This window comes from Chroicocephalus ridibundus, chromosome Z, assembly GCF_963924245.1.
Source record: "Chroicocephalus ridibundus chromosome Z, bChrRid1.1, whole genome shotgun sequence".
Taxonomy (NCBI): Eukaryota; Metazoa; Chordata; class Aves; order Charadriiformes; family Laridae; genus Chroicocephalus; species Chroicocephalus ridibundus.
In genome coordinates, this window is record NC_086316.1 from 82801749 (window position 1) to 82826521 (window position 24773).

Below are 24773 nucleotides of genomic sequence, written 5' to 3' on the forward strand. Positions count from 1 at the left end.
GTGGCATACGGTTACCAAAATTAGGGTATTTTAAATAAAAGATGTAATTTGTCCAGAGTTTTATTTATACATAGGTATTAAAAGTAAGCTTCTTTTAATTCAGTTTATGTTTTCTTTAACTTATAGCCTTTCTAAGATTTCCCTGCTACGTATTGAGCTTGATGCTACACATGATTCAGGATTTTTACCCTCTATTCCAGGAAGATATCCCAAATATTCACCTTATGCCTTTACGCAGATTTATGCAGCTAGCCCATGATAGCTGTGGAGCTCTTTAGGCACAACTGCAGCCCGGTTCCTGCCTCTGCACAGGGCTCTTCCTGACCCTTCAGATACATGTCAGTCAAAAGGATCCTACCACAAATTAATAAGTACGAAATGTGCAACGGCACATCAGTGCTTCTCATATTTTCAAAGCAGTGTAAATAAATTAAATACTCCGGTCTTATCTTGACAGAACGCTTTTCCCCTACTAGGCCCTGGAAAGATTTCAAGTTAAACTATGCTTTCTTAGAACACATAGAATTCTATTATCAAGAAAGCCTTGGGCCACATTCTCCAACGTGCTCTTCGTGCATCAATACTGTCGTGTTGGGACGTTCCCCACCCAAGTCCCACTGTCTCACACTGCCACGTGTTAATACATGGCATTGGTGGGGGAATGGAAACAGGAGAGAGACATGGATGCTTGTGGCATATTCCAAAATGTCCCCCAGGCCTTGAAGGGGGAAAACAGCACAGGACTTGGGCACCCCTGGCATCTTCTGTGTCATGAGGAGCAGTACCCAGCAGCCAAAGCAAACTGTAAATCTCATTTTTCATTCAGCCTGTGCTCACATTTGTGGTCCATACAAAGAGAGAGAGAGATCTCTGTAGTCATTCCCTCGGGTGTTGGTACCTGGTGCCTGTGTCACTGCCACTCTTCACTGCTCCGTCATCCGTGAAATTAAAGGTGCCGGTCCAATTTGCCAATTCCTCTCCATTCTGCCAGCTAAACTGCAGCCCTCTAGCAAGAAAACGAGGCAGTTGATATTTGACATCATTCATTAGGTTAAGTCTATCAGCATGAGTTCTCATGTCCTTTTTTTAACACAGATATGTGACTATGAGACATTCACTGAACACAATAAAAAGATACCAAGAACCGCAAGACATCACCTTACTAGTGGAAACAATTTTCAGTTCCCGTAGACTCTAAAAGTCCTTGGCTGAAAACAACACCAGGGTCCCCAACCAAATTGGAAGGCCGGTAATCATCTGTGCTCATAAACAACATACATATGCGTGGAGCAAGGTGGAAATTTCATTCCCAGAGACCCAAGTGCAAAAAGCTGGAGACTTAAGTGAAAAACTACAGGGCTAAAGAAGCAAACCCTCCAAGCTTCAATTTTACACCTACGGTAGCTGTTAAATGTGGTGAGCTCTGGGTCCTTCTTCTAATTAGTTGGCTGTGCTAGCAACGGATTTGTCATTTGATGACTTCTCTAAGTCACACTATATTGCTCTTTTCCCTGTTTGGGAAGACAGTATTTTTTAAGCCAATGCATATCACAATCACCAGAACGCCCTGTTTTCCAAACTTTCACAAATTCATTCCAAGATCCACGATGCTTGCAGTCTTCTGGAAACTCCACCTATAGTTGGGTAGAAATCTCACATGCGTTTAAAAAAGCCGGGTCGGAAGAAACTTTTGCCAACAAAAGTCAAATCCTTCCCTTAGCTCAGAAGTCAAGGAAAAAGAATCTTGCAGATTGTTATTTTTAACCTTCTCCATTTTAACCCAATTTCATGATTTCAGAAGCCTGGCAGCTGAGTTGTGAACATTTGATGCTGCCAATACTGAAAGTTAACTTCCCGGCTGGGTTGTGCGGGGACAGCCAGGAAGCAATCTGCCAGCCCGTTTTGCCCAAAAGAAAGGGCATCCAGGAGACCCTGCCAGTTTTCTCGGTCAACACGCTTATTACAACGACTGGAGAATCTCTCAGACCACGTTCATCCTCTAGTCTAATTGGCAGCTGTTATAAGAATAGGAAATTAAAAAGGAGCAACACGGGGTGTTAAAATAAGGCCTTTTTCCTTCCTGCAGCAGAAAAGAGGAGTCACTCTAAACAGCTCCAAAAATGTAAAGGAGGAATTTATTTGTTCTGTACCGGGGAAATGTGTGCACATAACTTCTTGTTGTCATAACTGTTTTAAGACAACTTCATCTAACTTCAAGTACCTGCAGTCCAGGCATTTCCATGTGAACTAATTGTCTTTGTTCTTAAAAATCAGTAGAGATTGTCTCAGTACAGTTAGTTTAGGGAAAGATTCACCCAATCAAGGGACCGATGCTGTTTAACGTCTTTGTCGGCGACATGGACAGTGGGATTGAGTGCACCCTCAGGAATTTTGCCGATGACACCAAGCTGTGCGATACGGTCGACACGCTGGAGGGAAGGGATTTCATCCAGAGGGACCTAGACAGGCTGCAGAGGTGGGCCCGTGTGAACCTCATGAAGTTCAACCAGGCCAAGTGCAAGGTCCTGCAGCTGGGTAACAGCAATCCCAAACACAAATCCAGGTTGGGCAGAGAATGGATGGAGAGCAGCCCTGAGGAGAAGGACTTGGGGGTGTTGGTGGATGAGAAGCTCAACATGAGCCGGCAATATGTGCTGGCAGCCCAGAAAGCCACCTGCATCCTGGGCTGCATCCCCAGCAGCGTGGGCAGCAGGGCGAGGGGGGGGATTCTGCCCCTCTGCTCCACTCTGGGGAGACCCCACCTGGAGTACTGCGTCTAGTTCTGGAGTCCTCAGAACAAGAAGGACATGGAGCTGTTGGAGCGGGGCCAGAGGAGGCCCCGGAGATGCTGGGAGGGCTGGAGCCCCTCTGCTGGGAGGACAGGCTGAGAGAGCTGGGGGGGTTCAGCCTGGAGAAGAGAAGGCTCTGGGGAGACCTTCCAGCCCCTTCTAGTCCCTCAAGGGGCTCCAGGAAAGCCGGGGAGGGACTCTGGATCAGGGAGGGGAGCCACAGGATGAGGGGGAAGCATTTTAAACTGCAAGAGGGGAGATTTAGATGAGATATTGGGAAGAAACTCTTTGCTGTGAGGGTTGTGAGCCCCTGGCCCAGGTTGCCCAGAGAAGCTGTGGCTGCCCCATCCCTGGAGGGGTTCAAGGCCAGGTTGGCCGGGGCTTGGAGCAACCTGTTCTGGTGGGAGGTGTCCCTGCCCAGGGCAGGGGGTTGGAACTAGATGATCTTTAAGGTCCCTTTCAACCCAAACCATTCTATGATTCTCCTGTTTTCCAAAAAAATCAGAACAAGTGGAAGAGACTATCCTGATTGCTGTAAGCAAGATGCCATGATATCGCACACTTACATCTTACATTCGGCTTGGAGAGGGCTACTTTGGTGATCAATTTGGAGAATCACGTCAAAGGGTGTATAGGTTATGCTCTAATGGCTATAGGGTAATGCAATGCTACGGTTTGCCTGGGAGTCCCATACCTTCTTCGTTGCTCTGACAGTTTTTAATCAGCTGAGGCTGCCCAAGGTACAACTTCCGAGTAGAATATTGGTGTGAAAGAAATATGAGAAAATTCTCACTTTCACTAAGACACCTTCACTTTTAGGCTTGTTGAAATAAACACTTGATTCCCATCTACCACAGTCTAACACATTTTTTTGCCACACTGCAATTGGTATGGAAACATGTATCTTTTGAATACGTATGTATTTGTAAAAGGCATCTAAATATATGACCTTAAAAATATGTTTAAATTGCTAAGGGCAGCACTGAATGACACATGGGGAGAGAGAGTAGAAGTGCGGGAAAACCAAGTTGGAATCAGACCTTTTAATTGGATTTAAATTAGATATTTGGGGCTTAGATATTTACTTGCAGACTGAAATAGAGAGCATTACTCTAGATAAATAGCTGGTGTTGGTGTGTCCTTCAGAGGTGAACTCTCCTAAAGCATAGCCAGTATTTAGGCAGATGAAATGAAGAATTAAAACAGTTCGTAAAGTCCCATCCCTTTGTACATCTTCACTCCACATGTAACAGCTGGAAGGAAAGCTAAGTAAATGCTCAAAGGTGGAGAGCGGTGAATCAGTCCATAAAGCAAAAGAAATGATAAAACCGCTCTTTAATGCCCTCCTCTCATCAAGCCTTTTATTGGGAACAGTGTGTACTGCAGCTGAGGCACCAAGTTTAAAGGAGGACGTGCACATTTTGGGTAAGATCCAAGAGGAGATCAGGAAGACTAACGCTGAGGAATGGCAGATATGTCTTACGATGAACAGCTTAAAATACTTAGCTTTGAAATGGCAGAATGGGGGATCTAATTGAGGTACAAAAATATCTAACGAGGGCAAGCAAGGGCCCGGGTATGACACTTCTACGTGGTAAGGACAAAGTAGAAAGTTGAGCTTAGGGTCGGGAGCGAACTAAGTGTCTGACCCTGAACCAGACGGGAAAAGCGGACTGTACAGTGCTTTTCTTCCAACAAACAGGTACTCGGGAGTTTAACACCATATAGACTTGCATACACACAAAACACACCACCGAAGAAACATTACACAGGTCACAGGGCTGCCTGTCTCGCTGTCGAGTCTGCAAGACCGAGACCAAGCTGCTGCTCTGCATTCGCTGGAGCGACGGTGCAATAAACCTCTTCCTCCTAGTAAGAACAACTCCCGAAATAATGGTTTGTAGTATTAGGACTGAGTAGAAATGAAGGACAAGATGTTTAAAAACACTGACCTGAAATAATTCTGTTCCTAAAAAAAAGATTACTGAGAGTTTTACCATTGATTTCGATCAGCCTTGAGTTGGGAGATTTCAATTTTAAAAATAAAAAATTTTCTAATCCTCTCTGTTGTGAGTCGTTAAGTGTTGATAAAAGCTGTCTGGCCAAATGTGCAAACAGCCTGAGAAAATAGAAAAGAGACTTGAACGGCTCCATCAGTATATTTCTTTGGCGTATTATGGTAGTTAAATTCAGAGAATTATAGAATGGTTTGGGTTGGAAGAGAAAACTCTACCACGTTCACTCTCAGCGCTAACTACATTTTAACAGGTAAACAACGAAGAAGTAAATTAAGCTTCTGTGAATCAGAATCGCAATAGAAAAGCATGCGCAGAATGGAAACACAGGAAAGGAAGAGAAAAAGAAGCAGAACAAAAAAGAAGGGAACAAAGATTAAAAGAAGGAAAGCAGAGGAAATGACTTACAGAAGCGTCCCATGTATTTAGACAGTTCGTGTCACAGAGTTTTTTTAATAAAAAAAAAAGTTAAAAAAAGCTAATTTTAAGCCTGGGATCATTACCAATTATTACCAATGGTGGAACTTTGCCATTTGCTCAATTTGCCCTAATGCTTTTTCCTTCTAAAATTAGTACGCTTCCCCAACGTGTGATGCTGACGATGACAAGGGAAGGCTTTATAAAAGATGTAAGAACCAGAAACACTCAGTGCAGAGATGCTGTTTTGCCCGTTTACTGTAAGCAAATTTCTCGTCAAGGTTTATGGACATCATTAATCACAGGACTGACCCCTCACAAATAAGGGTATGCGCAATGTCGCTCCTTGCATTAGAGAAACTGTTAAGTTGGATGTCTTAGCAATAAAGACCTTGAGTTTCAAGTAAATGTCAAAGCAATATTTTGATCCTAATTGTCAACTGTAGATGTTGAATCAGTATGTGGCCAAATAAACACCGGCGTAATATAAGAATAGCGGGAGGGCGTGAAAAAAACCCCAGAAAATTAACGAAGCAGCAGTAATTCTGAAGGGCTTGTCAAGACCGGCTGTCAAGAAGCAGCAGGAAGCAAAGTAAAAAGCCTGTTGTGGCAATCCAAACAAACAACTCCTGCACAAGCAGAGGTTTTAATAGCTGAGGAGGTCAAACAATTATGAGGTTTTTTGAACTATAAGGTGAGAATGAACAAGTGGATAGATTGCAGCAAGCAGCTTCGTATCCATGCTGCCATCACACTGAGGTCCCACCTGAGGAGTGTCTCATTGCCTTTCTACAGCGCGAAGGCGACGTGAAAATTAAGCTGAGACGAGAAGGCAAGGCTTTTAAAAGGGAGCTATTCTACAGCGAATAAATGGAGAAGACCCAAAAGACTTTAAGCACAGCTGGCAGTTCAGTCTAGGCTCCAACCAGAGAGCAGGCCATGACCATGTATACAGTGAAATTTATTCAGGAGAGACCTACGTGATTTTGAGGCATAAAAGCAGTTTGGAGCAAGTGGTTGAGTGATCAGCATCTATGAGTAATGAGGACTGAGTGGCAACGGGGGCATGGAATCAGAGAATCATAGAATGGTTTAGGTTAGAGGGGACATTAAAGATCATCTAGTTCCAACCCCCTGCCCTGGGCAGGGACACCTCCCACTAGACCAGGTTGCTCCAAGCCCTGGCCAACCTGGCCTTGAACCCCTCCAGGGATGGGGCAGCCACAGCTTCTCTGGGCAACCTGGGCCAGGGGCTCACCACCCTCACACCAAAGAACTTCTTCCTCATATCAAATCTAAATCCACCTTCTCTCAGTTTAAAACTGTTCCCCCTCATCCTATGGCTCCCCTCCCTGATCCAGAGTCCCTCCCCAGCTTTCCTGGAGCCCCTTGAGGGACTGGAAGGGGCTGGAAGGTCTCCCTGGAGCCTTCTCTTCTCCAGGCTGAACCCCCCCAGCTCTCTCAGCCTGTCCTCCCAGCAGAGGGGCTCCAGCCCTCCCAGCATCTCCGCGGCCTCCTCTGGCCCCGCTCCAACAGCTCCGTGTCCTTCTGCTGTTGGTGCCCCAGAGCTGGAGGCAGCACTGCAGGGGGGTCTCCCCAGAGTGGAGCAGAGGGGCAGAATCCCCCCCCTCGCCCTGCTGCCCACGCTGCTGGGGATGCAGCCCAGGATGCAGTTGGCTTTCTGGGCTGCCAGCACACATTGCTGGCTCATGTTGAGCTTCTCGTCCACCAACACCCCCAAGTCCTTCTCCTCAGGGCTGCTCTCCATCCTTTCTCTGCCCAACCTGGATTTGTGTTTGGGATTGCTGTTACCCAGCTGCAGGACCTTGCGCTTGGCCTGGTTGAACTTCATGAGGTTCACACGGGCCCATCTCTCCATCCTGTCCAGGTTGCTCTAGACAGTATCCCTTCCCTCCAGCGTGTTGACCGCGCCACACAGCTTGGTGTCATTGGGAAACTTCCTGAGGGTGCACTCACAGGTGGCAGCATAGAAGAGCATCTGCCACTCCAGTGCCAACCCATTCCCCAAAACCACCAGCTCCTCTCATTTAGAGGAGAGGAAAAAGGCTATTTCCACTCATCTTTCACCTTATCACTTCCCCCATCCTGCCTCTACCAGAGGCAGACTAACCCCAAAAGCAAGCAAAACCAGACAGAAACCAATGTCATTTTATTTCGGTGAAGCTAAGCCAAAATCTGACTCAGCTTGCTGGTCTACCACAGATGGTCAAGCAAGGGGAAGCAGAGGAGTCTACAGACTCCTTCTCTGAAGGCATGAAAGGAAGATATGAATGTCCCCAGGAGCAAGGCAAATTACTGTATTTTCTGTCTGAGCTCTGTCCTTTATTTGTCTTCACTTTCCCTGCTCTTTCTTTCTAGCAGTTCTCCTTCTCCATATGCATTTTCCCTAGCAAAGAGGCCATTAGGAGATGACAGCTTTTGTGACTCCCGCTCCTGTTTAAGTTATAAGCTAATACTATATACATTAATTCTGTATACATCATTAATAATTTTATAATCATATTTCTACAGGCCTGGTCATGGTGCTGCACTAGACTGTTACATACTACCCAAACACAGAAGCCATATACAGTCCCTGCCCTGACAAACAGACAGTCCAGGGTATGTGTAGGCTTCCTAAAGTCAGTGGAAAATCACTTACTTTCACTGTACCTCACTTTCCCTGTTTCATAATTCCTGTGCCCTTGAGAGGAGGAGTTGAAGACTTCAGTGTTAAATGATCACAGGATTTGAAAATGGAAAGTGATGCCCCTAGCCTGCTAACAGGGATGTCACAGTGGTGTAGGAAGGTCAGATGGTTAATCTCGCTGAAGACCCAGTTCCTTCTTTCTGCAAAAATAAGGAAAATATGACTCACTGTGTCCACAGGGTGTATGGAAAATAAAATGAAAGCAGTGGTATGCATGAATGACCTGCAGACCAGAGTGATCAGAAACACTCACTAAAATGGAACAGAGAGTAAGAGAAGCTCACTAAGAAAGAGGAATATCAGGAGTCTCCAGTGTGGGAGATTGCTGCACAAGTGAAGACAACCATAGGAGCCAACAGATGTACGATAAGAGGAGTCTGGGAGAAAAAACAAGGATCCTTTTTTTTGTCACGCAGGCCAGAAACAAGAAGTTTATTTACACTGCACTTGAAAAGACATCAGAGGGGCTTAAACGGAGTAAAGCATCCACTCGGTAACAATGAGGTGCTGAGATCAAACCCAACCCAGCAGAGTCAAAGCAGCCTAGTCTCCGTGTCCATAAACTCCCCTTTCCTGACAAAAAGCCCAGACTCAGGCCCTGAAGACAATGAATTTAGATGACAAGAGAAAGGCAAATGCTTACTTGAATAGTTTACTATCACTTCAAACACTCTAATCCATTTTGAAATAAATATTCAAAGCATGGCAATCTAGACAGACACAGCACAGATGAAAGAAAGAAACGTAAATCTGCCTATAGCAGTCCAGATCCAATTCACCTGGGCTATAATGCCAGAAAAATATCATGTGCGTATCGGCCTCTTTCGGTGGAGAATCCATGGGCATAACCCTCCCAGGCACAGCACAAAGAAATAAAACATTTCTGGGGACAACTCATGTACTCGAGCAGGACGCTCCCCTTCTTATGTGAGCCCGTAATAAAACTCTTGTTTGCGTTCAGTGGAAGCAGGGTTGAATCTGACCGGTTCAGTTTAGAAAAATACTTATTTCTCCAGTAAAATGAGCAAAATGCAAGTTTTAGTCTGGATACATAGACATACATACTTCTGCTCGCTCCATTAACAGAGACCATTTTTTGTCTCATTGACCTACGGCTTTGCAAGTTGACTGACAGTGGGTAACTGCTGAGCTGATTGCTTCCTATCTAGTTGGGAAAAAAAACCCTTAGAAAAGGTTTTGAAAACGTAGGAAAATAGGCGGGAGGACAGGAATGGAGTATTCACAACAAAAGGAAGAAATATGGGTCCCACGAAAAGCAAACTGTGGGTGGAGGATGTGGGAAATGGGCGCGTCTGGTTACACCACACACTTGGCCATACCGTATTATACCAGGGACAAGCTTGGCTCGGCATGTTCGAGGGAAATGGTAGTAATAAAGTGGTGGAGGAGTATATTTTGACTAGCACAAAGAGCAAAATTGGAAACATAGGTGGGAAGCTGCTGGATTATAACCACCATTATACAGAAAGAAAGGTTTTGTTTCACGTAGCACATTTCACATTTGGGTTGAAGCTTGTATGAAATGTTCACATGCAACATCTGGAAAACCTGATCTAAAATCAGTCCCCAAGAAAGATAAAATAGAATCAACTCCAAAATTCAACTAGTCAGCTTAAATGGGCTGGAGTGTTGACTAGGACATCAAAGGATACCTTTCAAAACAATACAATCTTTCCTTTTCTCATCTGTGGCCGGAAGATAAACATCCAAGGAGTAATAGATAATCAGTATCAATTCACTGTTTAATAAATATTCATAATTAAAATATTATTTGTAATAATTAGGGGCAACACAAAGCCCGCAACAGAATGAGCTGACAGTGAGGCGGGTTGTTTTCTTATCAAGAAAAAAAAAGGCCAGTCAAGCCCTGAGACTCACAGGAAAACCCAAATATTTTAAGATACCAGGAAATTCTGACATTTGAGATGGCAGCTCAGTGCAAAGACACCTGACACAGGATGGGCACCACGAGCAATCTCACCATAGCATTAGAGATCCGGCTGAGCTCATTGCTTCGCATCTCACGTTTCCAAAACTAATATATTTAGCGCCAGGTCAAGTGTCCCTACGCTGCCCTGTGTAAACATGCCCACAGAGCCCCAGTTTCACCGGGGACTTGTGCTGAAGACAATGAGCAAAATGCCATTTAGAGTTAACATGTCTGTACCCCGTATCAGCCACAGGAGCAGGCAATATTCCCTCTCTCCGTGCACGGAAGTGGAAGGCACAATCTCCTCCTACTATTTGTGCAAGACCTCCAAACTGTTGACTGCCTCAGATTTTCAGCTGGGACTGTGAAAAGCCTAGCCTGGGCTGTATTTGTTCTTACAAAAAGCGCCATGAAACTACCAGAGAAAACTTCAAAAGTTTTCATCGTGAGAACTAAAGCATAAACCTAATTAAATAAAGAGGACGTGGAAGGACACTGACCATCTGCAGGGCTGATGAAAAAGGAAAATGGATGCAAGCAATGAAGGGCAAGGATGCCTCAAAGAAATGAGAGGTTAAGTCCACGACTTTCCCAAGGGAGGCACGGACTGCTAAGCAATGAATACACTTGAATTAAAAAATGAGAAATGAAATGAAATGAAAAAGCAATCAAGGGTAAGAACGAGGCACAGCGAAAGGAAGAAAATACGAAGCTTTGCACAGCGATTATGTCTGAACCAAATTCAGCAAGTGTAAGAACGATCAGGAAACGCCAATCAGGCCAAAAATAAAAGACGGAAGTTACTAGGTCTGCAACGCTGGCCATGGAGGACAGCGGTCAAGGATGTGATCGCTCACAGCTGGGGCCATGGTAGGCACAGGTGTAGAAAAACTCAAAAGAAGACGACTGGGTGCTGGGTTTGACTTGCTACAAATGTGGGTAAGCTTGAACTTTGTACCTGCCCGTACACACAGAGGGCAAGCAGCTAATTTTTTCAAACCGACATAAAACATGTCCAGGGCAGGTTAGAACAGAGACGTTTTGGAAAGAAATGTCACGGGGTTTAAACCACTTTGGATGAAAGGGCTTTGAGTCACCGGTGTTGAATGCTGGGCGTTGGCAAAACGCAACCATTATTTTGTTATTCGGAGGCAACAGATCTGTGTAAAGTGCAGAAAACGCAGTTAGCCTTGATACTCTGCCAAATATTAAAAAATACCTGTTGGCATGGACAGAAGCAGGCCTAGATCCCCACACAACAAAGCCAGAGACTGAAGCAAGCTGCTACTGGTTATTATTTGGATTAGACTTAGGATTTAATTGTCTCTGTATTAATCAGTGATACTAATCAGGGCGATAGCCACCGCTCGGCTGGTAAACGGGACACCTACAATTCACTGCTCCAGGGCATGAAGCTTCTGCAGAGCTCCCACAGCCCAACATGATTCAAACCCTAAGGAAACCAACCATTCCTGCGCAGGGTGGGCTTGTGGGAACTGGATTAGGGACTGCCGGATGGCCACAGCCACAGCAAAAGGGGCAACCATCTGTAGGTCACCCTGTAGTGGCTCACATCCCCTGTGGTCTGAGCTCAGGAAGGACCACAATGTAATACACCATGGGATGACACACTCAGGATAATGCAACTTGCACACGCGAAATATTGAAATAACTGACTTTCATTACCCTTAATTTACTGTCATCTGGGGAACGGAGAAGAACTGGCAATTCGCAGACTAGATCTGCGAGTGGTTTTGCCATCTTAACAGCAGAGCTGCAACCCAACAATGCTAGAAATAAAGCAAGTTTAGAGAGAGCAGGGATTCAAACCCTTCTGATTTATGCACCAGAGCCATAGAGAGCACTGCCAGGGAGCACAGGAGAGGAAATAATAGGCCCTCATGCTTTGGTTCTAAAATATCAGCCCCTCAATGCTTTTCCTTAAAAGCAAATTAAAATTATGGATCGGGAAAAAACCCTCCAAGTAGCAGAAGGTAAGATTTTGGCTTTGGGATGCTTTTCGCAATACACGTCTCTGTTGCAGCCACGATAGAGCTGTGATTGCAAATTCTTGCAGAGCTTTAATTCAGCTGCCGTGTACTTGTGAGCTCTCACCTTCCATTGGATGTGGAGAGACAGGAGCAGTATGGAAAGCAACAAACAGCAGCAATAAGAAAGGGAACGGGATGACCAGTGGGGAATGACTTTAGAGGCAGCTGAGTTAATCTATCAGCTCCCTGATTGTTCTGCCCCCTCCGTCCCACTGCCATCTCTCCCCCAGCACAGGCTCCAGTGCTGCTCTGACCACTCGGGGAGCTGGTTCAGCTCTCTGCCTTTGCAAGGTTAGTTAGGCACGATGGGGATGCCAATTCCCAGATCCCCAACCTTTTGAAATGCGGTTCGGAATATCCCGTAACAAGAACAGCATGGCTGGAGTCTCAGCTTCTCCTGCTATGCTAGACTAGGATCCAGTCACTTTAAGGTGATGGCCATATCCCATACATACATGTATTGGTGTATATAGCTTCCAGACTTTGCCGTCTCCTGAAGTTTCCAGTGCTCTTCTCCTCTGAAGAAAACAAACCAAAGCCAACACCTGCTCTACAGCCCCATCAGGGATTCAGCGAGGTGACTCGCAGGCCGTATGTCATTTCATTGGGATAATATTTCACTCTGGTTGGTAAAGCAGGGGGCACGGAGCTGTGTGTTGGAGAGATGACTCATTAGGTGACCTTCGGCATACGTCTCTTGGGAAAAAATATTTCAATGGAAAAAGACTTTTAACACTGGTCTTAGGTTACGGTTAACATCTTCACAGGGTGTTATGAACAGGGCAGAGGAGGACATACCAGGTTTGGGGCCGGATCTCTCAACTGACGTGAGTTGGCTGTAGTTCCTCAAGAACCCAAGCTGAGTATAAAATACAACTCAGGCCACATGCAGCCTCCGTGTCCACATCGCAATTACTGCTGTCGCTGGTATAAGTAAGGTCTGATCTTGTCTCATAGCATGGTACAGAGTAAATGATCCCTCAAGGTATAGCCCAGGTTTATTTTCTGTGTGTTTATTCCTTATTTGCCCATACTGTGTATAAAAGGATCATAAGCCACCTTTCTTATGAGGGTAAGGAAGGGGTAAAGATGTCTGGGGATTGATTTGCAACTGTTGAATAAAAGCTGCTTCAGAAATCCCCAAATGGTGGTATAACCTCAAGTTATGAGAGTCTGATATTAATTACAGGGTACACACACATAGGAGTGATGTTTTATTCTCATTTCAAAGATGAAACGCTTTCAAATAATGCAGGTTGCTTGCATGGGAAGGTTTGCTGTTTCTTGCTGTGTGATTTTTTTGAGTTATTGTACACACTCCCTCTGACAAACCCCAGGGTAATCTTTGTTTAAAGTCTTTAATAGCTTTGAAAACATGTTCTCCTCACTTGGCTGAAAAAGAAATATTTTTAAAGGGGCAGATTCTCTTCTTCAGCTGACTCGCACCCTGAGCAGAAATCAGGCTTTTTTTTAAAAAAAAAAAAACCAGTATTTAGTGAATTCCCTGCCAATAGAATATAGGTCTATAGCAAAGTATTGCTCTGATATTTTTCCCTTGCCAAAGCAGGCAAGGACTGTCCTGTTGATCTCTCCCATACAACAGGTTGGGAGATGAAGACAGGGACTATTTCAACATTTTTTACTGTAGTGGTAGTTTCCTGTTGTAATCCAGGATTATGCCCTGCTGGCCAAACAAGAGCTCACAAAAAAAAAAAAAAAGGCCAGCCCTCAGCTGAGCATCTGATTCAAAAGAAAATTCAGCTGAAAGCCGAGAATTGGAAAGATGAGTCAATACAAAAGCAAGCGGCAGCTCTGGATTTAAGCAGAAGTCCACAGCATTTAACCTACTTTAGCAGATCAATGCAGCGGATTTTTAATCATCACATTAATCCTAAAATAAAAATAATTACCCCAGAGATCCGTATTAAAGTCCCTTAATTATATCTCATTTCATCATCCTTTTTACTCAGGATCAGGAGCTACAGAGACCAGAGCTTCCCAATGTCATTCTCCAGCTTGCAGTTCAACTCTCTCGTTAGGAGTTTAGCTGCTACTACGGGGACGATGCGTTGGCCTTGCTGAGAGCACCCACATCCATCCTACATGGAAGAAAACTGGAAAAGGGCAAAAAAAGGTGGGCAGAATTCTGCTTTCCAATGACACGGTACAAAACAGCCAGGGAAGGAGCAGAGAACATGATATAGTGGGTGAAAAATGTGTGAATACCTAGAAATTCAATCTCTACATTCGCCCCTTCCTTCTTCCAGCAATGCCAGGAGCTCATTAATATCTCATTAAGGGGAAAGAGAGGACTTGACGAGAGGCTGGGCCCCTTGTCAAATTTCACTGAGCAGAGTTTCCTTCCTGGAGCATCCTCTCCTGCCTGCAGTCCTGCCATCCCCACAGCCAGGCTTTGGGAGCATGGCCGTGGGCAAACACAGGACCAACAGCCTCCACGGCACCCTCCATGGAGAGCTTCAGGTGGGTTTTTATGGCAATAAAACCTTGTAAGGGCAAGTGGCATGGCACAGCTTATAGCCATACAGCTAATTTTTCCATCTTCCACCCAGAAAAGCGTGCCTTTGTCCACACCGCTTATTGGGACCAGTCTGTAGTCTATGCTGTCCCCTGCGCTGTGGCCAAGCTGCTTGTTTTAGGTCCGATTCCCTCTGCCTTGCTGGCCTTTACCCATTTCCACCATCTTCTTGCAAGAAACAAGCTAGCCCTGTGTTATATTTAGCCTTAAAAGCATTGTAGATTTACTGGAATAGTATTTCAGGGCAATCTTCAGGTTTCTCTAAATACATGAGGGAATTTCTTCCCACTGCCTTGAGAAGACGCCCAGAGGCCTGTTATTGTTGCAGATGTTGGGATGCAAGCAAAGGCTATTGTGAAACAAGCAGCCCGTTGAATCCTAGCGAGTAAATGGCTTTAGGTTTAGGCAGCGTCCCCAAGCTCCAGCTTGGCAAGCGGCACCGGAGTTATAAATATCCCACTTCTCCTCTGCAAGGATGCTCTCCAAAACCACCAGCTCCACCGTGATCCCTGGAGGTGCAAGCTATAATGTGTCCAAGGAACCTCACAGACAGTATCAGCTTCTAACAGGGGATTTAAGACCGGAGGTTTGTCAAATAAAAGAGTAATTAAAGGTTACGGCTACCCCTGCACGGAGAAGACTGGCAATCAGACTGCCTGGGAATGGTCACCATAACGCACTGCAGGGCATGAAAGCGAGAGAGGGAAAGAAAAAGTGAAAAAGTACCTTCATGATAATATTATGGTAACTATGTGGGCTGCTGTGTAAATCACCTTTCTATCATTAATAACCGACAGCCTGAGACTGCCACATCCTGCATTTTTATTTCCATGAAAGATGGGAACTACCACTTCCCAGCAGAAAGGAGGCAAAGTGCTTTTTCCCTGCGCTGAGTCAGGGGGAACCCCCTGAGACTTTTTCATGTGATTAAAAAAAAAAAAAAAAAAAAAAAAACGAAAAAACCCAAACCATTACAAGCTGGAATAAAAAAAGAATAAATAAACGAACCGTGTTTTCCAGCCAAAGTGACAAAACATCTCCCTGCCTGAGTCCCTTTGATGGCAGAAGGCTCAGAACCAGACTTTGTCCAAGCCGGGGAAACGAACATCAACCTTTTTTTCATTCCTTGCAGCTGTCTGATGACTGGAGAAGCTCCCAGGGCATGAAGCAGGACAGAGAGCGGCCACAGAGGTCACCCACTGGAAGAGTTTTAGTTGCATCTTCTCACCATTTTATCTTTACTTTCCTATTTTTTATTTCCATCTATACTTTGGATTTATTTTTCACTGCTGTAATCCCGTCGCAGTCACGTCAACTTAGAAAAGCAAGTATTGGTAGGGCTGCAAGGCCTATAGAACAAATGGGAAAAACTGAGAAAATAAGGCAAGATGAGACCTGAACTGGTCATAAAGTCACCTTGTCAGCACCAAGGCAGCTTGGTACTACCCTTGTCTACCTAACAGATTCCTGAAGGCCCCAAAGATGGAGATTTTATACCTCCCCAAGCAACTTTTTATTCTTTAAAAGTTTCCCTTCACGGTTAAAGCCAAATTTTTCCGGCTGCAACTTAAGCCCATGACTCCTTGTCATCTCATGAGTCTTCACAGGGATGTGTTTATTACCTTCCTCTTGGCAGAAATAGTTTGGGCATTTCAAGACAGTTGTATCTCCCCTCAATTTTCTCCAAGACAAACAAGCACACTTTTTCTACACCTCTGCTCGTTCTTGCTGCTTTCCTTTGGCTCCTTCCAACGGAGTCACGTCTTTCTGGAAGTGAGGTGCCCAAACCAAGATGGAGTCCCCCAGCCAAGGCCTCACGGCTAAGCAAGGCACAGAAATTGTTCTGTGCATAAACTACAATACTCCTGTCTATACATATTAATAACATGCTTGTTCTTTCCCTCCCAGTGAGAAACATTTGCTGATTTGTCAGCATTTTGCTTGTTCTTGGCACAAGGCAAACAACTACATGAGTTGCAAACCAGGCAAGAATCAAACCATTGATCTCTCCTGGCAAAATGCAGCTAAATTCCAATAAAAAATTCCACAGCAGCTACCTACGCTACCGAAACCCACTTACCTCAAAGCATGTAAGAGAAACGTTCCCCTTTATAAAATCATACAAGCCATAACACCTCAAACTAGATTTAAGTAAAATAAACTCTGCATGGGTCAAGGTCAAACACTTGGAAGCTCATCCCCACTGCTGTCTGCCATAAAAAGAGCGGTACCGTTTTCAGATCAAAGGCTGATGTGCTCTACAATAAAGCAGCCTCAGCAGCAAATTCATGAGAATATGGCAGTGACAAAATAAAGTGCTGTAATTTGGAACACTAGTATTGCCACTTTGATTTTAGGAATTTCATCAGCATGTTTGTTTCTAAAGACATTAAAGTTCAGGTAATGAACATACTACCTTACTTCAACCTCTCAAGCCATTTCAGTTTGAACTTACATAGGGTGAAGAGCCTATATCAGGGGCAAATACCCAGCTGGTATAAGTCAGTCTAGCTTAAGTTAAGCAAGACTTAGATTTTTACAACAGCTGAGGATTAAAACACAATCTAACAAACATACAAATCATTACACTCCGCCTAACATCCTCCTTTATTAATGATCTAACAGACATTACAGATGCTGGATGCACCTTCCCAGATTGACAAGATATTAATATTGCCAGCACGACACCGAGAAGTGGTTTGAACCGTTATAATGGTACGGCTGGATCTCTTTCTCCATTCAGTCCGATCAGACAACTTTTCCTATTCCCTCAAATCCCCCCTTACCTTTTGAGATAGTTTCTCCCATAGAGGATCTGCTGCAGCAAGGTGACCACGGCAAAGGCGCAGATGAATATGAAGAACAAAGTTCTGTTTCCCAGCAAATCCCTGCTTGACGAAGGGTCAGTGTATCCCATCCTTAAAAGCCACTGAAGCTCCGCTGGGTAAAATTCAGTTCATTGTCGCCTTCATGCCCCTTTTGCTGGGAAGCGGAGGGGAACGCTTGCTGGCTTTTCTCTGAGCAATCCAAGGACAAGGTATCCCATTGTTTGGCCCTGCTGCCCCTTCCTTGCCCCTTTTGGATGTTAGCTCCAGGATTGTGCGCAATGGCTTGCTTCCACGGTAAAGTTTCCAGGAGATTCAGACGTGGGTAACATCTAAAATCATCTCTCAGAGCTCTTTCAGCTCAGGCAGCCTGTGCTGTGCAAGAGGCATTCTGTTCCATCTAAGCCTCTCTTGAAAACCCGCTGCTAGCAATTATCTACTTCAATCCCATTTTCATATTCCAGATGGGGGAAGCTGCAAATAAACCAGAAAACTGCAGCCAATGGCAAACACAGGGCTCCGGCAACCCGCGTTGGAAACACATAGTCGTCAGCTCTTCTTTGCTTCTGCTCAGTGATTCCAACGAAATGTGCTTGCAAGGAGACGTGACTGGGGTGTGCTATTATTGAACAAGCGTGTAACGATCATGAGGATTTCATTCAGCCCCCTGCAAAAAAAACAACAGCAGCAATCTGGTCAGGCTAGAAAGGAAAGCTGCATTTTGTGTAGCAGCGTGCTGTCCGTACCGTGCCTTCGGTACTTCAGCATTTGCAGGCAGAATGCAGTGCCTTTAGTCATAGACCGCTCACTAGTTGGGCTCCTGTATTTCCCCCCGGTTATTCCTCCGGAGTAAGCGTAAGCAAGGTCACCGTGCATCTCTTCAAGGACACGGCTCTCAGTTCCTGCATGCTGATTTATTGGAGGCTCTGAGTAGCCTCACAGCCGCAGAGAGGGAGACTGCATCTCCGTGCAGGCTCTAAGAACCATTCATTTAAAGAGACAAATATTCGGATTGTTCCTCGACCAGAAACAGTTCTCTTTTGAAAGGGCAAAGCAACAAGACCTTATCCACGGCCATCGTAACTCCTCTAAAAATCTCCCCATTGTCAGGAGGGGCTCGATTCAGCTCCCAGGGAAATCAATGGGAGTTTTGTTGCTGATTTCTTTGGGAGTAAAAGCTTCCCCCAACCCTTAGCTTCTTAAAACAAGTTCCAATAAAAGCTTTATCCATGAATGAAACATCCTGGCTAGAAGGTTGTTTTGCCCCAATAACAGATGGGAAAAGGATTTTGACAACAAAACGCGGGGAAAAAATTCTTCGTCTAAGAGAATGGGCAGATTTTTGTGCGATTAAATTTTCCAACAGTCAAATCAGCATATGCAAAATGTTCCAGTGTGCCAGCAGCCCAGCTGTGTGAAGCAGCAAACAGGGACTGTTCCTGAACTCTGTCTCAGCTGTAATTGGTGCTGCATGGGAAGAAGGGCCAAAGGTAACTTTGTGCAACCCTTTCAACCCAGTTCCTGAAGCCAAGGCTAGTCCTCAGCATCACCTAGGGCAATTCAGTAAAGAAAATTAAGGGCTAAGAAAAAAACAAAGCCTGCTGGCTTTGCCCTACCTACTTTTAAGCAACAGAAGCATCAAAAGTGTTTAAGGTAGGAATCTGGTCACCCTGAACTGCAGGCAGGAACCCCCTGGGGACATCCAGCCTCTGACGCTTTCTTCAGCCCCTTTCAAAGCTCTCACACATGCACTTGTCAGTCCCGATAAAGGCTCCCATTATCACCTGCGCATATAAAAAGAGTGGTGATCCCTGGTCAGATCAAAGATTATCCAGCGCAAAGCCTTGCCCCTGACACTGGCCAGTGGTGGATACACAGGGAAAAACAGAAAAAAAGGGCAAGGACATACTGATACTTCCTTGGAAACACTCTCCTACTCTTTTGTGGTTCAGGGTCTTCCTGAACCAGGGGAAGAATCCCTGGAGGTTGCCCCATCCCTGGAGGGGTTCAAGGCCAGGTTGGACGGGGCTTGGAGCAACCTGGTCTAGTGGGAGGTGTCCCTGCCCATGGCAGGGGGGTTGGAACTGGGTGATCTTGAAGGTCCCTTCCAACCTAAACCATCCTATGAGTCAAAGAAAAATATTTTGGTTAGGAAAATAACTGAGTTGGATGCACTCATTTTTACTGTACTGGGAATAATACACATACCAGGGGACTGCAAATTAAATAGCAAAAGCAGTTTGATTCCCTCTTGTCAAAGTCTTCAGCTCTAGGGCCAAATATGTTTCTTTTAACAATCAGTTCGTGAAAGCCCATAGAATACGAGAGTGTTTCCATACAGGAGCCATACCATTTAGATGGATCTAACCGCATAACCTTCTCGGTAACGGGAGAAGCACTACAGCCATCAGAAATCTACTGCCATCAGAAATCCCAGGTTGGGACCCAAGATACTACACAAGTAGCTTTTTATGGGGAAGCTGAGAGGTAAGGCCAGTCAGGGTAGATGTGAAGAAAAAGGCACTTAATGCTTTGATTTGTTAGATTTTTACTCATAGCTTTGAAAATCACCTCCAAGAAAAGTGTCTCAGTTGCTCCAGGAGTTATTTTACAATAACACCAAAGTATCAGAGCATAGAATTTGGCTACTTGTGACCTTCTATGGGTATGATGGCAGTTTTGCAGATTTCAATTTCACTTAGGTTTTGGTGAAAACACTTTCTGCCTTTTCTCTTCTATTCCTCTTCATTCAAAGTGATTTTTTGCTTGCGATATCTGTGCTGTAGCGCACCAAACTCATGAGCCATGAGATATTCTTTCTCCTGGACCGATGGTCAGCCTGAGCTGCAGTAAATAGCCTGGAAGCGTCGTGTACTCTCAGCCAGTCTTTGATTTTGTGTGTCCTCTCAACCTTCTCTGCTAAATCGAGCTGGCCAGAAGATACAGCACCTGAGAGGCCGATGAGCAGGAAAGCTGCACGCGTAAAGCAAAAAGCAAAGTACCAACATATATATTATAATTGGAGAGGGTTTTCTGCACCAGATCTTGCGCAGAAACCGTTCCCGATGTCACATGTAAAAGAAATCTGTTTGTTGCCTTCAGCCCACAATAATACTGCAGAACTGGAAGCAGAGCAGCTCTGTGCAAGCATAAAGAAATAGGATGTCTATCGATAAATTTTCAAAATATGCTCAAGCGTTGTAAGTGAAAATAGTCATATAATGCATGCAGAAGGGCTGAATGAGCAATGCCAGCATTCATCAGGGGCCCTTTGCGAGTTTGACTTGTCAAGGACAGGCCTCCTTGAAAGCATCAGGCCTCTGCAGAAAATAATTTAAATTTCTTAAATTATTTTACATCCTGCATTTAAGCAAGAAACAGGCAGCAAAAGAGCCCCTCCAGATTTTGAGAAGGGCTTGGGGAAAAGGACATAACAGTGAGTTGTGTTGCAAACACAGATTTGCTGGGCATGACTGGGCCCCAGGCGCTGTGTACAGCACTGACTGCTGGTCACGGGGGTATTGACCCTGCAACGGACAATGTAGCTACAGTGGCACTGGCAGCATACAGGGAGTCGTAGAATCATGGCATGGTTTGGGTTGGAAGGAACCTTAAAGACCATCCAGTTCCATCCCGCTGCCCTGGGCAGGGACACGTCCCACCAGAACAGGTTGCTCCAAGCCCCGGCCAACCTGGCCTTGAACACCTCCAGGGATGGGGCAGCCACAGCTTCTCTGGGCAACCTGGGCCAGGGGCTCACCACCCTCACAGCAAAGAGTTTCTTCCCAATATCTCATCTAAATCTCCCCTCTTGCAGTTTAAAACCGTTCCCCCTCATCCTATGGCTCCCCTCCCTGCTCCAGAGTCCCTCCCCAGCTTTCCTGCAGCCCCTTGAGGGACTGGAAGGGGCTCTAAATTCTCCCCGGAGCCTTCTCTTCTCCAGGCTGAACCCCCCCAGCTCTCTCAGCCTGTCCTCACAGCAGAGGGGCTCCAGCCTTTGCAGCATTTCCGTGGCCTCCTCTGATCCTGCTGGAACAGGTCCATGTCTTTATGATGTTGATGCCCCCAGAGCTGGAGGTAGTACTCCAGGTGGGCCGCATCACTCTACACTCCAGTCAGCCTCATGCCAGAGCACAGGAACACACTAAATAAGATCTCTTCCGTCATCAGAGGACCACTTAACTAGTATCAGCTACTCAAAATGCCTCTTACAAAATGGTGAGAGAGAGATGGATAAGCTGCATGATATGCACAAGCTCAGAAAGGGTATTCCTTTATTATTTCTTGGAGTATAGACTTCAGAGGCTAAAGCAAGAGTGGCAAAATGGAACTACTCTTAGCCTGTCATAATATGAAGCTGACAGAAGCAGTTGGGCTTACACGTTGCTGGCCTTTGTTGTATGTGAGCTCTTTGCTAAATATCATCAGAGACAATCTATCATCAGAAACTCCCCCAGCCTGAGCAGTGAGACTCTGACATGACAAACACGAACACGTTCCACACGGTGATACCCTCCAATGGGAGCTCATCACTTGCTCTTAAGTCCAAATGAAGCGGAATGAAATGAAAAAAAAAAAAGAAGAAAAAAAAAAGAAGAAAAAAAAAGTTAAAATTGAATCTCAAATACAAAGATATCTTGGCTAACCACCAAGACCATATTTCTGAAGCTCCAGAGAAGGAAAGCGGAATTAGCAAAAGGACAAAACCTGGCCAAAATCTTCTCCCTGCATGAGAGAAGACTCTTCTTCTCTCATGCAGGGAAAAAGCACGCCTCTGCTGAAAGGACAATATTCAGTCCTTATTTCTAAGTTGCAGTTTATTTTTTAACGCAAATGAAAGAGAAGAATTGACTTTGGATGGGCAGGCCTGATTGGGAATTTCCTTAAGTACCTTTCACTGAACCTGTCATTTGAATCAGCGTTTGACTGATTGCACGCTCTAATTTCAGCTGAAAGCAAGGGCATTTGGTGTCTCGGAAAGCAGGATCTGTCTGTTGGTTGTTTAAATCAAGGTGTACATGACTGAACATGTTGAACTCACAGTACTGTACAGGTTCAGAGTAAAGCAAAACATGCTTCATGTTCCCTTTCAGGAACTCCGCCACTCTCCACTCTTCTTCAAGACCATTACGCAGGTTGAAGAACTTCACACACAGCACAGCAGAATACTACAGGCTGTAAAAGGTTTTAGTAGAACACTTTTTACATCCCGATCTAGTATCTTTTTTTCCCCCTAAATTAAAATTAAATCAAGCCTATTTGCCGTTTCTACGATGCCTGTGTCAACAGATCCCTGATTTTGCAAAGCACTGGCACATTAGGTGTATGCCTGGAAGGTTCTACTGAATATGAAACTCATAAACATATGCTTATCAATATTAATTCTTTTGCAGATATAAAACTTGAATTTATTAGCATAATCTAGTGGTTAACACAATGTCTAGTCCCCCATCACTGCCACAAATCCATATGTCTTAAACTGGGATATTAAAGGAAGCTGAAAGGATTCAGCCACGATGTAAACATTTATTTCCTCCTGAGTAGGGCTAAGCCACGAGGAGATGACAACATCTACGTTGGCACCCGGCCTCCTACCTGTGGAGCTGCCTAAATAAGAGGAGGTGTCCTGACAATAACATATGGTCCGCACAGTGGATATACATTACATCATCTATTGAATCATGACCAGTTTCCTTCCAGTTATGGGTCACATAAGCACTGGAGAAGAACTGACCTCGGTGCATAATATTTTTTACACTGCTGACACCATCTCTGTTGGAAAAGAAGCGAGGTCTTCCTCTCGCTGGTAGGAAGCTCTAAGGCAGAGGCTGCCATGGCCATAGTGCTGGACATTTACTATTGACAGTTCCTTATAGCTTGCTAAAACATATAGCAAAGTGTAAAATTAATCAGGGCTCAATGCTAGGGACAGCCTTGCTTTCCCAGTGGCGTTTCCAGATTCCTAGAAAATATAGGAAGTTTAGCATCATTGTCATGATCCCGTACAGGCTCACAGAAACCCTGCAGGTAATTGAGAAGGATGGAAGCTCAGTTTCCCTGCAGGGAAAAAGAAGCAGGACCGAATTGCTTTTACAGGAATCATCTCTTAAAAGTTTGATTTTGGAGCACTGCATGGGAGCCTTGGCTTTAGCACCAAATCAACAGGACTGAGGTGTTGGCAGAACCGTGGAGGGGTCAAAGGGTTTCCATGGCCAACATTTGCTCTCAGAATGGGAACATGATCCTGCCTGTATCCCAAGCAAGTCATAACTCCCACCTAGCTCATCAAATCCAAAACTTAGAACCTTCTTGTGAAAGTGCTGGAGCCAGTGACACTCACTTTATAAGTTTAATGGCCATTGAAAGTTTTGACGTTTCTTTTCCCTGGAAATATTCTAGCATTACCACTACAACGAACAAATATTTCCCATGGTCAGAATAAGGATCACACATTACCTAGTGCTGAAAAAGCCACTTAATAAATATTTCACTATTTTAACAATAAATTCTAACAGCAAAAATAAAAATGGTAATCCGAGATATTTAAAAAAACCTAAAATATGGCATATAAAGTTAGATTTAATTCACAGAAACAATGAGTCTGATCTTGTATTATGTTCTGCTGTGTCAGTCAGTATTACTAACCAGAATGGGGGTAAATATCCCTCTGAATAACAAGCTAATTAAGTACTTCAGAAATTTTACACTACGCTTATAATCAAGATGTAGAAGAGACATATTCTAGAAAATTATTTGGGCTGTTGTAAAGTTACCTTTGCCTGTTTACCACAGTTCGGCATTGATTTTCGAAGGAAGGAGGTATACTCCTCTTCAATTAACCGTCAGCTTCAGTTCACACAAACTTGCAAGTAGTCCAGACATTCAGCTTTCAAACCATTCTTCATGGTGTCCTCCTGCAGCACTGATTACGTGACTAAATACACACTGGAGGCAAAGAGCGTTGCCTTGGGTAGTCTACCTGTTTACTTGAGTTACTCTTCTAGGCAAAGCCAACATGTTTTCAGCCGCATTTTTAAAATAGTCCATGCTAGTCCTTGCTTAGTTCAGTCCATGACAAAAATTATAAATAAAAAAAAACAAACATCTGGCTTCTGTGGTCTTCAAAAATCCCCACTCTTCCTGAAATATGTTTTAATTTCCTCTTCTGGCACTGTGGAGGTGCTCACTGGAAACGTGGACAACCAACCCTAAAGGAACAAATCTCTGCCCCTACAGTACTGTGACCGGGCACATCCTTCTGCGCCTCCTGTGACAGTGTGGATTCAGCTTTTAAGCTCTGCACAGCGTCCGGTCTGACCTGCATGCGGTTACGGAGATAGCTATTAATAAAACTGGCGACCCTTTCAAATTCCTTCCTTTGCATCTGTGATCGGCCGTGAATTCCTCGGTCATGCTTATTTGTCCTAAGGTAGCAAATAGAGACCAACCCTGGAACAGGACAGTGTTAGATGCTGAGGC

General features: G+C 44.8%; 1 protein-coding gene across 7 annotated transcripts in view; it reads right to left on the reverse strand.

The window, feature by feature from the left end:
* Positions 1-24773, reverse strand: part of ST8SIA5 (ST8 alpha-N-acetyl-neuraminide alpha-2,8-sialyltransferase 5) — an 88176-nt gene that overhangs the window by 33410 nt on the left and 29993 nt on the right. For 5 of the 7 annotated variants that reach the window (XR_010069001.1, XM_063319380.1, XM_063319378.1 and 2 more), the window contains 2 exons: positions 17256-17961; positions 899-1006 (listed from right to left, as the gene is read on the reverse strand). Coding sequence is in view for 6 of the 7 variants with exons in the window: in XM_063319380.1 (XP_063175450.1) it covers positions 899-1006; positions 17256-17386 (239 nt within the window). In the remaining variant the exon portion in view is untranslated. Of the gene's footprint in view, positions 1-898; positions 1007-17255; positions 17962-24067; positions 24670-24773 lie in introns of those variants that run through there. The other 2 variants (XM_063319377.1, XM_063319382.1) reach the window with 2 other exon arrangements.